Source organism: Schistocerca nitens, chromosome 3 (genome assembly GCF_023898315.1).
Source record: "Schistocerca nitens isolate TAMUIC-IGC-003100 chromosome 3, iqSchNite1.1, whole genome shotgun sequence".
Taxonomy (NCBI): Eukaryota; Metazoa; Arthropoda; class Insecta; order Orthoptera; family Acrididae; genus Schistocerca; species Schistocerca nitens.
In genome coordinates, this window is record NC_064616.1 from 254,553,146 (window position 1) to 254,569,467 (window position 16,322).

At 43.2% G+C, this 16,322-nt stretch overlaps 1 protein-coding gene across 1 annotated transcript in view; it reads left to right on the forward strand.

Moving 5' to 3' along the window:
* Positions 1-1,809: 1,809 nt before the first annotated feature.
* LOC126248220 (protein obstructor-E-like) overlaps positions 1,810-16,322 on the forward strand; it is an 83,446-nt gene continuing 68,933 nt past the window's right edge. The window contains exon 1 of the mRNA XM_049949043.1: positions 1,810-1,935. Coding sequence (XP_049805000.1) covers positions 1,887-1,935 — 49 coding nt within the window. The 5' untranslated portion in view covers positions 1,810-1,886. The remainder of the gene's footprint in view (positions 1,936-16,322) is intronic.

Sequence of the window (16,322 nt, forward strand, 5' to 3'; positions counted from 1 at the left end):
GAGTCATCTTTGTGGATTAATCGCATTAATCCACAAAGAGCCATGTCAGTGTACTCGAGAACTGACAAGTGTGATGGAACTGTGATAATTCCACCATCGAGAGACATTTTCATGCAGCGGGGAAGGCGAAAAAATCGGGTGTATGGTTACCACATGCTCTAAACCAAAATCACAAAATCCGCTGGATGGCCATGTATGGTGGTGGCTCTGAGCACTATGCGACTTAACTTCTGAGGTCATCAGTCGCCTAGAACTTAGAACTAATTAAAACTAACTAACCTAAGGACATCACACACATCCATGCCCGATGCAGGATTCGAACCTGCGACCGTAGTGGTCGCTCGGTTCCAGACTGTGGCGCCTAGAACCGCACGGCCACTCCGGCCGGCGGCCATATATGCATCTCTGCTTGCTAATCATCTACTGGCTCGTGAACAACACCGACCATTCCTATGCTGTATCGTTACTGATGGCGAGAAACGGTGTCTTTACTCGTATGCTAACATAAGAAGAAAAAAAAAAAAAAAAAAGGTGTGGTTGAGCTCAAACGAAGCTCTGTGCACATCTACAGAAGGTAATGTTATGCATCTGGTGGAACAGAGACGGTGTAGTGTACTAAAAATTGCGTCCCCGAGGTGTAACCATCCCCGTCTTGCAGACGCAATCCGAAACAACGACCAGGGATTGCGTGAAGTAATACTTCTCCACGATAACGCCCGCATTCTGCTAGACTGACAAAAAACGCTATAAAGGAGTTGGATTGGGAATTCATTCCGCACCCAGCTTGTTCACCTGATCTTGCGCCCTCAGATTTCACCTTTTCCGCTGTCTTTCGAACAACCTTCGAGGAACTTCCTTTCCGGATGGGAATACGCTCCGAACATGGCTAGACGAGTTCTTCGTGTCAAAACCACGTGATTACAGTCACAGAATCGAAAAGTTACCCCAGCGTTGGTAGACTTGTAAATAGTGAAGGAGAATGAGCCGGCCGCTGTGGCCGTGCGGTTCTAGGCGCTTCAGTCTGGAGGCGCGTAACCGCTACGGTCGCAGGTTCGAATCCTGCCTCGGGCATGGATGTGTGTGCTGTCCTTAGGTTAGTTAGGTTTAAGTAGTTATAAGTTCTAGGGGACTGATGACCTTAGCAGTTAAGTCCCATAGTGCTCAGAGCCATTTGAACCATTTTTTTGAAGGAGAATATATTAGCGATGGGTATAGTCTCTGTTGTGCGTATTTGTTGTGTTTATTAAACTTCGGTAAAATGCTTCGAACTCATGCATCAACCCAATAATGTTACCTCCCGAACGAAGTAGTCATAAGTGGTACTATTCTGAACCAGCATGCATGGCGCTGACTTTCGATCCACGGCGCTGTCAGCACGTTTCCGAGATCGCTACAATTCAGTATTAGTTAAGCAGCTATCTAGTTAGTTCGGAAGTAAGAGAAGTTATGCAACGTGTTTCGTCAGGCAGCAGATTTCGTCCGGGTTACGAAGAGGCCACTGCTGTTCCCTCCTCGATAGACCATCACACCCAGCCAGGAAGCTTTCCTGAAGCGGAAAAGAGTTTGCTTTATTCAAACAGCCAGTTGCGCCAACGGGAGTCACCTTGTGTAAGAGCCGGCGTTGTTTTTTTCCCCCTTTCTTTTTCGCCGATGAATTTTACGCATCGCGGACGTAGGCCGGAGCACGGTTTTCTGAAACCCTCCAGGGACGGACTTTTCACTGGCGCTTCCCCGGTGGCCCACTTAGTAACCTCTCGAGCGCTAACCAATAGCCAGCGCCGGCGCGCTGTCCCGGCCAATGACGAGCGAGCGGGCGCGTAGCATGTTTCAGAAAAAGGCAGCGGCAGCACGCCAGCCACCGCAGTAGTGCTTAGTGCAACGCCGGCATGACGTTCCCCGCCAGCTCGCTCTTCGTAGTAGCGCTGCTCCTTGCAGGTAGGCATCCTCTTCCTGACCGTAGGGACCCTTACCGGTTCTCCATTTAGTAAAAGCGAAAGTTGTTAGTGCGGCTCCTGACCTTTCGCCAGTCATCTCGCTCAAGTGCGTAATGCCGAATCTCTCTCGCCCTAAAGAGAAAAATAAAATTCAGCACATTCGCTGTATGCATCTACTTTTGAGTCAGTATTAACAAATTACATGTTCAGGTTCTGAAACATAGTATCAGTTTCGTCAGAAGCTGGACGTTTATTCTTAAATCTAACAGGAACTGTGCACTGGTAGTTCTTGTGTATAGCAGCCTGCTAATTTTGGTCGATACCTTGCGTCAGAAAACTCTAGTTCCTCTCTCCAATCTACACACCGTGCAGAAATCTACAGAGGCTGGAAATGTTGGAAGAAGACCTCCACGATGCGTGACATTCTAGAGTATGTTACAGAGTTGTTCTAAAAATTCGCATACCAGCTGTGGAATACCTGTAACTGGAAATGTATACTGGGTATGATGCGATTACTTGCTTAGGTTAGTACTAGAAATGCAATGCAATAACTTTCAGGTATACCTCGGATAGCTTCCCAATAATTTACATCATTATTTCGCAAGGAGCGCGTCAGCTCTCTCACAAAGTTTCCCAAAGAACGTCTGTAACGCCGGCTGGGGTGGCCGAGCGGTTCTAGGCGCTACAGTCTGGAACCGCGCGACCGCTACGGTCGCAGGTTCGAATCCTGCCTCGCGCATGGATGTGTGTGATGTCCTTAGGTTAGTTAGGTTTAATTAGTTCTAAGTTCTAGGGGACTGATGATCTTAGCAGTCAAGTCCTATAGTGCTCAGAGCCATTTGAACCATTTTGAACGTCTGTAACTCTTGGCCAAACGTTCTCGAGCGTCGCCAGAGGATGATGAGAATGATACTCACCGAAATGTCGCGGAATTTGAACGCAGCCGCCCGGATGGAAACCCGAGAGGATTTCATCAGCAGTACACGCCGTGAAAGCTTACATTCACATGTCTGACTTTTCACCCGATGTTCACCTCTTGACGAAACATTCGGTATCTGATAGGGCGATTTCTGAATTCTCTGAATATTCTTCGTTGATCCTTTTTGATGGTGGTCCTACGCAATTAAGAACGACGCAGTGACATATTTCGCAAGAGTTTTATGTATTAAAACTGCAGATAAGCTGTACTGTATTCACAACTGCGTCGGGAAATTGGAAGTCTGATTAATGTTTTCGCACCCTTTCACATATAGAGAAATTTGATTGTGGGGTTTCATTGCAGCGTCTATAATCGAACAAACTTTCATTTTCTCCCACCAATTCATCTCTTTTTTCCCACAATTTAAAAACAAATAAGGTAAACTATCACACATTTCACAAAGGTGAATATTTATTGCATGTCATACATTGTTGCATCAAAACATTACTGTAATCATAGCACATTTCTGCTCAGCTATGGCAGTATAAAACAAGCTTTAATTAATGAAGCATGATAGTCTTATCCTCCAGCATTCAGGAATTACTTAATATCTCGAGCTAGCAATGCTTTTGTCCTCAATGAAAATCTCCTTGTTGCAATTACAGGGTATTTAAACCAGTAATTTACCAAATTCGGACGTGTTTCACTGAAAACAGCTCTTATTTATCCATACAAAGCCGATCCTCTCACATCACGACCGATCGCTTCATCTTTAGGAGTTGCATTACCAATGAGTTACCAACATGTGTTCAGCATTTGCAGAGTCGCCGTTTTGCGAGACATTAAATTAGTTAAATTTCGAATCCATTTACTCAGTGAAGGTACTTCGTGTCCTAGTTTACCGTGGGAATTATCACTATTGAACATGGAAATTATTTCTGTGGTTTGATAAGGGCTGGTCTTTTCAAAGAAACAACAAACCAGCAGTCATTTGGACCGGACGACAGAGGTTCTGCTAAGAAGCAGGTACACAGACTAGCAGTTCCAGTATACAAGGCTAGCTAGCTAGCACTCTGGCACTGCGCCAGTCCGATGGGTAGCACCGGGAGATTTCTCAAGACGTAGACTGACAGTAGTCTAAGAGCGCCATATAAGCGTCACCGAGTATATAAGACAATTTTTTATATCATTATCTGGCTCTTATACACAACCTAAAACTTTACCTCGATACCATGGAATATTTTGAGGCCCTCGTATCTGCTATCATATATGTGCTGTATGAATCATTTTTTGATGACTCTTTAGGTCATGAAAGTAATTTTTCGATGCAAGGAGCTTCTCAAGCACTTATATGGTGCACCAAGTATATGCTTTAATGTCATGTTGATTGTTCTCCTATTCATTGTTGACCTGAGGTTAAAAGCTAATCTTAATCTTACATTTCGCCGGCCGGGGTGTCCGAGCGGTTCTAGGCGCTAGTCTGGCACCGCGCGACCGCTACGGTCGCAGGTTCGAATCCTGCCTCGGACATGGATGTGTGTGGTGTCCTTAGGTTAGTTAGGTTTAAGTAGTTCTAAGTTCTAGGAGACTGATGACCTGAGATGTTAAGTCCCATAGTGCTCAGAGCCATTTGAACCATAATCTTACATTTCCATGCAACAAGTCAGTATCTAAAAGTTCGAGATGGAGGTATCCCGTCTATGTAACGCAATGCTGACCTTAATTGAGGGTCGGTACATGGACCGAGTTTGGCGTCGTAATGCGACGGATATTCTGATCAATAGTATGATTAAATTAAATACAGAAAATAGTGAAATGACCTTCTACACACGAGATAAAAAGTCGAAGACGACTGCGTCATCCGTAGCATGGATGTTGCCTCTTAGGATATTTCGTTTCTTCTTAGAAGAGATGGAGATTTGCTTCATCACCTTTACCAACATGTCGACGTAAAACGGGAAAACCCGTGTAAGCTAACCATACCACACCTTATTTTCTACACGAGTGAAATGCAGCATACCTTTAGTTTTACTAGTGCAGCCACGCCTTCCAACAGCGAGCAAAACAAGGTTAGAGACTACGAAGGGACGCATGCGCGATAGAAAGAAACCCATATAGTATTTGAACCGAGGGCGTGGCGCAGTAATTACGACACTGGAGACGCATTCGCAGGGTACAAATCCTCACCCGTCGATTCTCATGTAGGGTGTCTGTGAATTCCCCAAATATCTTCAAGCCAAAGCTGGAGGGTACCTTAAAGAGTTTATGGCCAATTCTTTCCCAAATATTTCTCTAGCTGAACTACTACACCGTCTCTAAAGACAGCAACATAGACAATATTTCTAGCTCTGATCTTCCTATTTTTTTGTACTTGCAAACATAGTTCTATTTTTCTCCCTGAAATGCGTGTTAGAAATACGTTCATCCTCAGAAGCATCACATTTATTAAGTAATTTTTTTTGGGTGGATTTAGCGTGTGTGGGAAGTGGGGGAGTGGGATGGGTGAAGAGGAGGGGTTCCGTAGGGAGCAGGAATCTGCAAGTCACCGTGAAACAAGGAGATCGAAGGTTAGAATTTAACGTCTCACTGGCTTTGAAATCATTTGAGTAAGAGCAGTAGCTCACTTATGCTAGAATAGGGGAATGAGAGTTGTTTTGGGGTCATCCCAACAGTCCCTGTAAGTTAGGAAAACTACAGGAAGTAAGGTCGTCCACTGGACAGCTAAACTGCGCTCCTTCTCAATGCGAATCAAGCATCTTAAACATTTGCCCGTCTCTTTGAATCAAGCGAAAGACAAAGTGTGTCGATGATTTTGTAGCTAAACGGCAAATGCAAAATTTAAAATAAAGTGCACTAACATGAATAATCTTAGACAATCACGCGAGATACTGATGTTAATACATCATAGCTGGGATTTAGCACGATTCGCTAACGCTTCTGTCTTTCTCTGCCAGACCCGCGCTCACATGAGCGCAAAGCACTCTTCTGAAATTGGAAACCATCGAGATAGAAGTTCAAGTCTAGTTTAACTATTTTAGTTCTGTCATACATGCATTCAGACGATACATTCAGATGCATACATTCAGACGATAATACAGAACTGGGAAGGTTCGATTATTGTTGCATATCGAGTGGGATAGAAGTCTGAAGAAATGCCTTAGACTCGACTGTAAGTCGGTGATGAACGTAGACCTTCCAGCATTATAACTCAGCACTATCAAAAATAATATTTCCAAATATATACCTTGAATACCATTTGTAGCCGTTAGCTTCACAAACGTAGGAAATCCTGCTCTACATAGAAGCGAAAAGGCACAATTCAATGAAGTTATCACTGAGATGTTCAAAGTTAAGTTCGCATCGGTGTCAATGAGTGGCAGACTATTTGTTCAAGTTTATGATACATATCAGCTTTCTTTTGCCTCTCGGTTTTTAGTGTACTGCACACACTTTTTCTGCCATTAGCACGACCGTTCTCATGAAGAATAAATTTATTTCAACAAGATCGTTTTTCTGTCGTTTTTGTTCATACATTTCCCCATGTTTTACAAGCCCTCTAGCGTACTCTCATCACTCTGCCTTCATTCATCAGGTATTTTTCCATTTCCTTCCGGACTCTTGGTTTTTTTGTATGTCCCTGTCCCCTGTTACTCATTACTTTCCTCTCCCATTTGCGAATAGAGTGAGGTAAAAATGACCTCATGCTCTAATACGCACACCAAACATCTATTATCTTGTATTCACGCTAGTTACGCGATATATGTGGTAGACAAAGCAGAACTCTTTTGCAGTTTTTCTGAGTAATCGTTCCATAAATTTATGCAATAGCGATGTGCGAGACGAACATCACTATAACCATAAATTTATTGAATGAAGGCGACATCTAGTCAGTCAGTATGTAATATTTATTAAATCCTCTTTTCAGTCACTGAAAAGAGGGCTAAGTAAACATTACAGCCTGAGTCAAAAAAATGTCACTGTTCTTTAGCGTATTCCACGTACGGCCGCATCTCCTGAAAACTCTCGTAGTGACTAAACTCGTCTTATCAGCATACCTCTAAATGCTTTCTACGTTCTCCTTCAAGTCGGCCTGATGAGGATTACAAATATCTGAACAGCGCTGAAGAACAGATCCCATCAAATGCATGTGTGCGTGATTCGCAGTAATTTTCAGAACTCTACCAATTGATCGAAGTCCGTCCACCCCTACTGCAAAAGTTCTTCTTGCTCATTTCACTTCATATCTCTGTTATTCTTTGATTTGCCAGTAAAAACCCTTGTCAGTAAGGAAATTGAATATTAGAAGATATTTCATCCGTATTTATGCACATTTATTATTCAGTACTCCAAATTGTAAATTTGTCTAGACTACTCTGACGATATTTATTTAACAATCGTGGAGGAATAATACAAGCAGAGAATATTCTGAAAATGTCCCTTATTTTCTCTGATAAATCGTATACAAATAAGGGGAACATTAGCTGTCCTATCACGCTCTCTTTGGACAAACCCGACACTATCTTTCTTTCTAATGAACTTGCGCAGACATTCTTGACAATAATATGATGAATTCGAGACAAAGGGACAGTTGAGGTGATTCTTGGTACAAATTCTGGTTCCGATGCCCAACCTTTAATTTTTTCTAGGCTTTTCCAAATAACTCCAGCTGAATATTCGAATGGTTCTATTCCATCATCCATCCTCCCCACACTAACCTATCGCAGTTCCTCCAATACTCCCACTATAGGTGGCTGGCAGATAGATTGAGCTCAGGAATTTGTTGTGGTATTGATACAGAAACTGTCTGAGAGTTGGCTTTTGATAGTTCGCGAAACGATATAACTTAAATAGAATATAACTTAAATAGAGATATATAACTTAATAAATAGTGTTGAGATTCAAAACGAAACCACGTAGAACTCTCCGCTCTTTGATTCATCTCGCTGAGGATATTTTCAACGTGCCACTCCAAGACTATGGCAAACGACTACTGAGTGGCTTCCACTTTCCTGTCGTTTTTCTCGTTTGCACTGCAGCCGTCATTGTTGGTTCGTTTTCACTGATTTACCATCACACCAATACTTCCATTATCTGTTATTTAAGTATGCGCCGTTAGATTATCTACTAGTGTTTTACTCATTGTTCACAGCAGCCACGAGAAATACACTTGGAGCTATAAAACTGGACAGCGGGAGCGTACATGAACGAGGACTGACGTGAAAGTAGTTCATTGAGTGAAACGAAGCCTTTCCCTGGCCTGTTATTGCTGCCCGCTCTGTTCTTATGACCCACTGTTCTCCTAGCTCACTTGTCGGGGGCTATTTTATCCCTGTCATAGACAACAAGGATCCCTCAGCTCATCTGTCTTCTATGCCACTGCTAGCGCTAATACGAGTTTGAGTGGAAGGATCCCTGCATGTTTTTTGTCGTACATAGGGTAGAAGATGTCTCCTTTCAGGTACAGTTTGAAAAGGAAGAACTATTACACATTTACATACCGTCTACATCGAGATCATTAACGATGAGCAAACAACTCAGTTGAAATAGGATGTAGAGAGATTTAGCCGCAGCTTTGGTGGAACTGTGCTGACTATTCACCTAAAGCGATTTGGTGAAGGCATGGGAAATTTAAATCAGAATGGCCAGACGAATATTTGCACCTCGCTACTCTGGAATGTATGCTCAGTGACTTCAGTACTGTGCCATATCGCTTGGCTCGGGGTGGATGTCGGAATTAGTGTACAATTTCCTACTGGACTTTTATATCCTACGAGTAGACATCTAATATCATCTGCATCCGTACCTCCATCAAAGACTTATAATCTTCATGTCACGACGAAATTAAACAGTTTTTGTACAATAATTGGCCCAACATGCTATTGCACTGGTGGACATAGATTCCTGGCAAATCATTATACATGGACATCAATTTATGACTTCCTTTTAATTTGACTGAAAGAAACTGAGGCATTTTATTACCTCTGTTTCGCAGTAGGATCCGCAGTACATAGATCACTATTTCATTTCCCAATTCCACTTATATGACGTATAGTGGATCTTACATCCTACTTTTATTATTTGTGTGTAATTTGTGCATGTTGTTTTTTGACTATTTTATTTACCGACTGTAGTAATATCTATATATGGCTTAAAAACAAATAGAATACATAAGTTCAACATACGTTCTTCATTGTCTCCGCTGGACGGGAAACAGAACTAGTAGAAACTATTTAGTTCCAAGCTCCTGCTAAACACATTCGATATCCTATCAGATGAGAGGCATTATTGTCCATTTCCCATTGACGACTAAACGTTCACAGATGAGCACATACACAGGGTGATCCAAAAGTAATTGCACACACGTCGTGGATTTAATGTAAGCATCAAAATAAGACTAAAATGGCTGCAGGAGCTGGCACATTTAGACTACCCTTGATGTCAGAGTTTCTGTCAGTGGTTACTCTAGCGTCATGCTGCTGATCCACTGTTCGGTCGTCGGGTTCTGGTTATGGATGAGAGCCTCTTTACTCGTGCGGGTATCGTGAACGTTCATAACATGAACGTGTGGGTGTTTGAGAATTATCGCGTAGCTACAGTAAGAGGATATCAGAATCGTTTTGCAGTTAACGTTTCGTGTGGTATTGTGGACAATCATTTCCTCGGACCGCATGTTATTCCACAGTGCCTAACTGGCAGAGTGCATCGACAGTTTTTGGAACATGAATTCTCTGGTTTGCTTCATGATGTCCCATTCGCTGTACGAACCAACTCAACCTTTATGTACGACAGGTGCCCCAGGCAAGAGAGTAGCCCAGTGTTGCTTATCCCGATAAGTGGGGAGGCCGTACAGAACCTGTTGCTTGGCCCACCAGATCTCCGGATCTTAACCTCCTGCACTTCTACCTTAGGGGCCGTCTCAAGAAACTCGTGTATGGTATGGAAGTTGAGACTGTAGCACAACTATAGCAGCTAACTAAATGCCTGTTAAACTATGCAGAATCTGTTAAACGGAGCCTGCAACGTTCCGAGAGTGGTAAGACATCGAGCAGGTCACTGTCATCGTCTATATGGATAGCACTTTGAACATGTTCTGGGGAAAATGCATACTACATAGTTGTGTTGAATTTCGAATACCTAAGTGTCGTTGCTTCCTGAGAATAATTACTTTTGTGATCCCTATTCTACTGCATATCTCGGAAATAAAGCAATTTGACGGAAAACTTTGTTTAACTTTTTACTCTTTCTTTGGTGCACACATTACACTTGCGAAGTAGTACAGTTACTTCTGAATCACCCTGTAGATGTCTGAGCCGTCCTCCGACTTAATAAAGCTCTGGTTCATAAAACTGCCTAACATCATCAAGTATTTTAATAAAAAAGGATCGACCGAGAAGCAGCATCAATTCGGATACTAGTCGCTGTCTCATCGCAGCATTAGCTGGCACAACGGACGCCAGTATGACAAACACGGATCCGTTGCGGATGTCATAAGAACTGGCGACCGTGAAGGATAAACGTTATTGAAGTTTCTCAAGGTCGTATGGTGAACGGTGCTGATGGATGCACTCCGCTATTAAGGAGGCTGTGGTCATCCCTGCCGTCATGCTTCAGAGGAAGGCTGACGTCACGCACACTTATTGGAAGAAGAGCGCGCTTGGCATTGGTGGCCGCCTGCTTGCAAACGGAAACCAGTTTCTACTCATTCTGATTACGAAACCTCAAGGGACTGGCAAGGCCTTCGGATTGTCCCGCAATTCACCTGCTGCTCTTCGGAGAACTAAAATTAGCTGAGCTCATTGTCGAACGATGGACCGCGTAACTTCGTGTGCGTGACAGATGAACGAAGACCAAAGAATCATTCATTGCTCTGTGGGTGAGGTAATGTTTAAATCTCTGCACGCATCGAAGGATATCTGAAGGAACCCAAGATTGCCTATGGACGAGGGAAGCCTTAATAAGAGTTAGAACAACAGTAATCCGTTTGTTCTCAAATTGGCAATTGGCAAAAGAAGAACCATAATCGTTCTCATATAGGAAACCTGCCATAACGCACTGCTAAAAGGACTCGTCAGCTGGCTCAAATGTATCACACTAAGCGTTTCTCGTATGCATCTACTATCGTGGTATACAGTCCCAACCTCACTTACAAATTTCAAATTAATTAATAATTAATATAAAGGATGTTTAAAAAAGTGTCACAAATTCCGGGAAGCAGTATTGTAGACTGGAATCACTCTTTGAAGTTCTGAAAGTAGCGGGGGTAAAATGCAGGGAGCGAATGGCTATTTACAACTTGTACGGAAATTAAACGGCAGTCGAGTGGCATGAAAGGGAAGAAATGGTTGGGGAGGAAGCGACGCAGGATTGTACCCTCCCCCTGACGTTATTAAAACTGAACACTGAGCAGGCAGTACGGGAAAATAAAGAAAAATTTGCAGAAGGCAGTAAAGTTCAGGGTGAAGGAACAAAAACTTTGAAGTTTGCCGATGACATTGTAATTCTGTCAGACACAGCAATGGACTTGGAAGAGCATCTGAACGGAATGGACAGTGTCTTGGAGGGAGAATATAAGATGAACATCAACAAAAGTAAAACAAAGGTAATGGAATTAATCGAATTAAATTAAGCGATGCGGAGGGAATTAGATTAAAAAAAGAGACATATAGAGTAGTAGATGAGTTTTCTATTTGGGCAACAAATTTAATTAATAGTTGGCGAGGTAGAGGGCATGTAAAGTTTAGACTGGCTGTGGGAAGAACGCGTTTCTGAAGAAGAGAAACTTGTTAGCATTGCAAATAGATACATAGGTTAGAAATTATTTTCTGAAGTTATTTGTCCGAAGTGCAGCCGCGTATGGAAGTGAAACATGGACGATAAACAGTTTGGATAAGAAGAGAATAGGAGCTTTTGAAATGTGGTGCTACAGAAGAATGCTGAGGATTAGATGGGTAGAATGCGTAAATTATGAGGAGGTCCTGAATAGAATTGGGGAGAAAAGAAGTTTGTGGCACAGCTAGACTGAAAGATGGGATTGGTTGATAGGACATATTCTGAGACATCAAGGGATCACCATTCAGTATTGGAGGGAAGTGTGTATGTACGTGTATGGCGAGGTGGGGGGGGGGTTATAAAATATAGAGGGGGACCAGGAGTGTATGCCTGCACTCCACTTTTTGCAGTACAGTTTGTTCACATTGCATGGAGTCACTAATCTTCTTCAGCTAATGTAGCGCATGAGCAGTTTAGCCTCAACTGACTGATGTCGCAGATTGTTGCAATGGTATGACTCCTTTGAGCGCCGCCATCAGTGTATAGTAAAATACAATGATTCAGACACGCGCAGTAAACGACAACAGTAAGGTGGCCTTCACCAGCGAATACTACATATTATTCCTCACATGTACAGCAGCCCATAGCTCAACAGGCATTGGTTTCCGGACATAGTTATACGAACTTTTCATCTGCAGGGTGTTCTGAAGTGATCTTTACAGATTTGATCACGTTTATTTCTAAAATGGGGGCAGGTATGAAGTTGTGGTTTGCGACGTAATATTCATATAAACCTGAAGTTTAAGTAGCCTTGAGCAGAGTTAAACGTATGTACCATCCATAGCACGCAGGATATCTAATCAGTATTCCAGTTCCACCCACGTCCGGTCTCACATGTCCTCTTTAAAATGTGCGGTTGGTACTCTGATGCGACTCGTAGTTTCTGCAGGTCCCGCACTGCAGTGTGGTAGTCAGGATACTTCACAAAGCAAGATAAAAGATCTAATCGAGTTAGGTCTGGAGATCGTTGTTAAACACCTCTTATGTAGGATATGCATTTATTACTGTTGTTGTTTGGATGAGTAATGTTACAGGGATAGGAAGCTTAATCCATGAGAAATAGGTCCTTCTCTATCAGTACAGCGACCTGGAAATGCATCGCCTGAAGCCTTCCTGACGATCGAGGCTCCAGAAAGAGTGGTACCATCCTGCTGCAACGTGATGTCAGGATGCAGTTCTTCGACCTGTGAAAATGCAAACTCGTTTCACATCTCTATCACTCGTGCTTAACGCCCAGAACTCATCCTTTTCGAAGCAGTTCCGGGTTCCTTGAAACTCGTGTACCGCGGTCTGATGGTCGTACGTGATGTTGGTGTGCTCCTGTAACGTGTCTGGAAGTTCCGCTGGACCCCGGTGTCATATATGGTCTTTTCAACCATTACACATTCTGTGCCATCTGCTGCGGATAGCCAGTTTCGTCAGTAACCAGCCCTGAACAAAAATTAGGTGCGTGTGAGCAATATGCCATAAACCGAATCTTTCTGCCCTTCACCATTTCTGAAATATACGGTGTACAGATTATTTTTGAACACCCTTTAATTTTGATTAATATGGTCTCCTGTAGGAACATGAGACACTATTTTTAGACATCTCGTATGTAGGACATGTTATTACTGTTGTTGCTAGGATGAGTGATGTTACAGGGATAGGTAACCTGATTCAAACATCAGGAAGGATGGATGCTGCATGAACCAAGTTCCTAGAGCTGAACGGTGTCCTATTAGGAAATTTTGGTTGGCGAATAATGACTGGGCAGCTACTTCTGTGACATTCGGCTGAAATAATGTACTGGGTCTCTCAGAAATTGGGCGATAGAGAATGCACACAGAACCAAATAATGAATTGGAAAAACAGTACTGCGATGTTTCAGCTGGGAGTAATATCACTGGAAGTATTGCAAACCCCGTATTCAGCTTCGATCATGCCACCACGTGCTCTTGCCGCTGTTGATGTCTGTATGACTGAACGCAAATGGTTGGTTTGCTGGAGTTCACCTGGTTACAAGGATTCAGTCCATTAACCACTGCGACATCTCGTTCTGTCCCTCGCTTGTGAGCATAATTCAGGGTGAACGATGTGTTATTTGAAGGAGAAGCAGCAGCTCCAGTTTTAAATACCGATGTTGAAGTTGGGTAGAGCGTTATCCCAACCACATGATTATCCAGTTCTGCCCTCCAATGACACCGAAAAGATCGAAGTGGCAGTGGACGTGTACTAGCTTTAAAGTCCTGTCCAGCCACATAGATTTACGTTTCCTATAACTTTTCTAAACCATTGCAGGCGAGTGCTGGGATAATTCTTTCGAAAAGGTCGTGGCCGATTTCCTTTACAAACCCAGCCGAAAGTTGTCCTTCAGAATACATAACTTAAAGAATTGGCCTCTTATGGAGAGGACGAACCAGCAGTCAGAGGTCACGTTTATCCCTCTTGGATTGCTCGTTGAGCATAATTAATTTTAGTTCACACTTTAGGTGTCTAATACACTTTCAACAAATAGGAAGAGCACGTTTTCATGATTCATAGTCAGTTACACCCTGCTTTGACATGTCCTCGCAGTAACGTAGTACAAATTTTGCTTATTGACATCAATACTACTTCTTGTTTTTTTCTATGTTGGTACTTGCTGTGCAGTAATGTGAGTGACCACCTGAAATGCGGAATTATTTCGTTCGTAGGTCATTTTTAACGCAGTCATACAAAATGTGTTACGTTGAGATAAATGCGCTGACACCGAGAGGTTAAAATACCTTTTTGATTTTGACAGTTTATTTCCAAAGAATATACGTCTTACGTCCGTGGAGGTTTGTGATCATAATTCAGGATAAACTATGAGCTATTTGAAGGAGAAGTAGCAGCTCTAGATCTTGATTTAAAATAATTATGAACTGGGTGGCTGAATTCAGCAGACGATTCGGGAAAAGGGACAGAATCTGTTGGCAAGAGAAACGTTTGGCTATATGTGTTGACGAAATATGGGACAAAGTCGAAAACTAATAGCATTTTCACCACAAAATAGTTTTTCACTGTTCGGTTGAGAATATCTCTCGTTGTCTCAAGGGACACAAGAAACTATAACGGACAGTCAAATGAAACCGAAAGAGATGGAAACAGACGGAGATTATGTACATAGATAATAATGAGGCTTTCGTGTAGCTCAACGGTCTGGTGCAAGTCTTTCTATTGGACGCCATTTCGGTGACTTGCATGTCCTTAATGTACCCCTGTACCCAACCGAGGAAAGGCGACCTACAGTTTAACGTGGAATCCGAACCACGTGTTGTCTGTGGCGACTCCTCACATCGATCTCGCAACCTCTTGGCTTCCAGACACGCACTTTACTGCCACACCGCCAGGCTCCACATATGTATATATCGCTCATTTATAGGTTTTAATTAATGAAGTTGAGGTCTGGCCTTACCTTTTGAGTGCATTGAATTACAAGCTTAAATGTTTTACACTGCTAAGGGAAGTTATATGGCTCTGAGCACTATGGGACTTAACTTCAGAGGTCATCAGTCCCCTAGAACTTAGAACTACTTAAATCTAACTAACCTAAGGACATCACAAACATCCATGCCCGAGGCAGGATTCGAACCTGAGACCGTAGAACTACTTAAACCTAACTAACCTAAGGACATCACAAACATCCATGCCCGAGGCAGGATTCGAACCTGCGACCGTAGCAGACGCGTGGTTCCGGACTGAAGCGCCTTGAACCGCTCGGCCACCCCGGCCGGCGGGGCGGTATACCCTACTGCCATAAATTTCAGCTTGATACCTCTACCCGTTCCTGAAAATAAGACCGACGGACGGACTGAGAGACGGAAGGGCAACATAGTTATTCTACAAGGGTTCTTTTTATACCGATTGAGGTATGGCACCCTAAAAGGTAAACAAAATTTTTATTATTTCGAAAGTAATCACTATAACTGGTAATATATTTATCCCACTGTGAGACAAGGCAAGAAGCTTGATTGTACCCACGAGTACACCTCTTCGTACGAAGCACGTCGTCGGCCACAATTGTCTTTCTTCAGGGATCCCAAAATATGGAAATCGCGTGAGGAGATACCAGGACTGAATGGAGGATGTACAAGGGTTTGCCAGCGTAACTCCTGCAGCGTAGTTGCCGGGCCCACATGTTGCTAAGGTTGCTTCGAGTCCGCCGCCGTAGTTTCACTGGGAAGCCCTTGCCCATCCTCCATACGCTCCCGATCTTTCCCTGTGCTGTTACCATACTTTTGGAATTCTGAAGGAAGACATTCGTGACCATCCATTTGCTTCGGGTTCAAATGGCTCTGAGCACTATGGGACTTAACATCTATGGTAATCAGTCCCCTAGAACTTAGATCTACTTAAACCTAACTAAGCTAAGGACATCACACAACACCCAGTCATCACGAGGCAGAGAAAATCCCTGACCCCGCCGGGAATCGAACCTGGGAACCCGGGCGCGGGAAGCGAGAACGCTATCGCACGACCACGAGCTGCGGACATTTGCTTCGGACGAAAAGGTGCTTGCCTGGGTACTATTAGGTTTACGTAGGCAACCGCAAGCATTTTTCCAATTGGGATAAAGGTATTAAGAGTTATGGCAATTACATTCGACATACTAAACAGTTTCAAAAAGGGTTCAAATG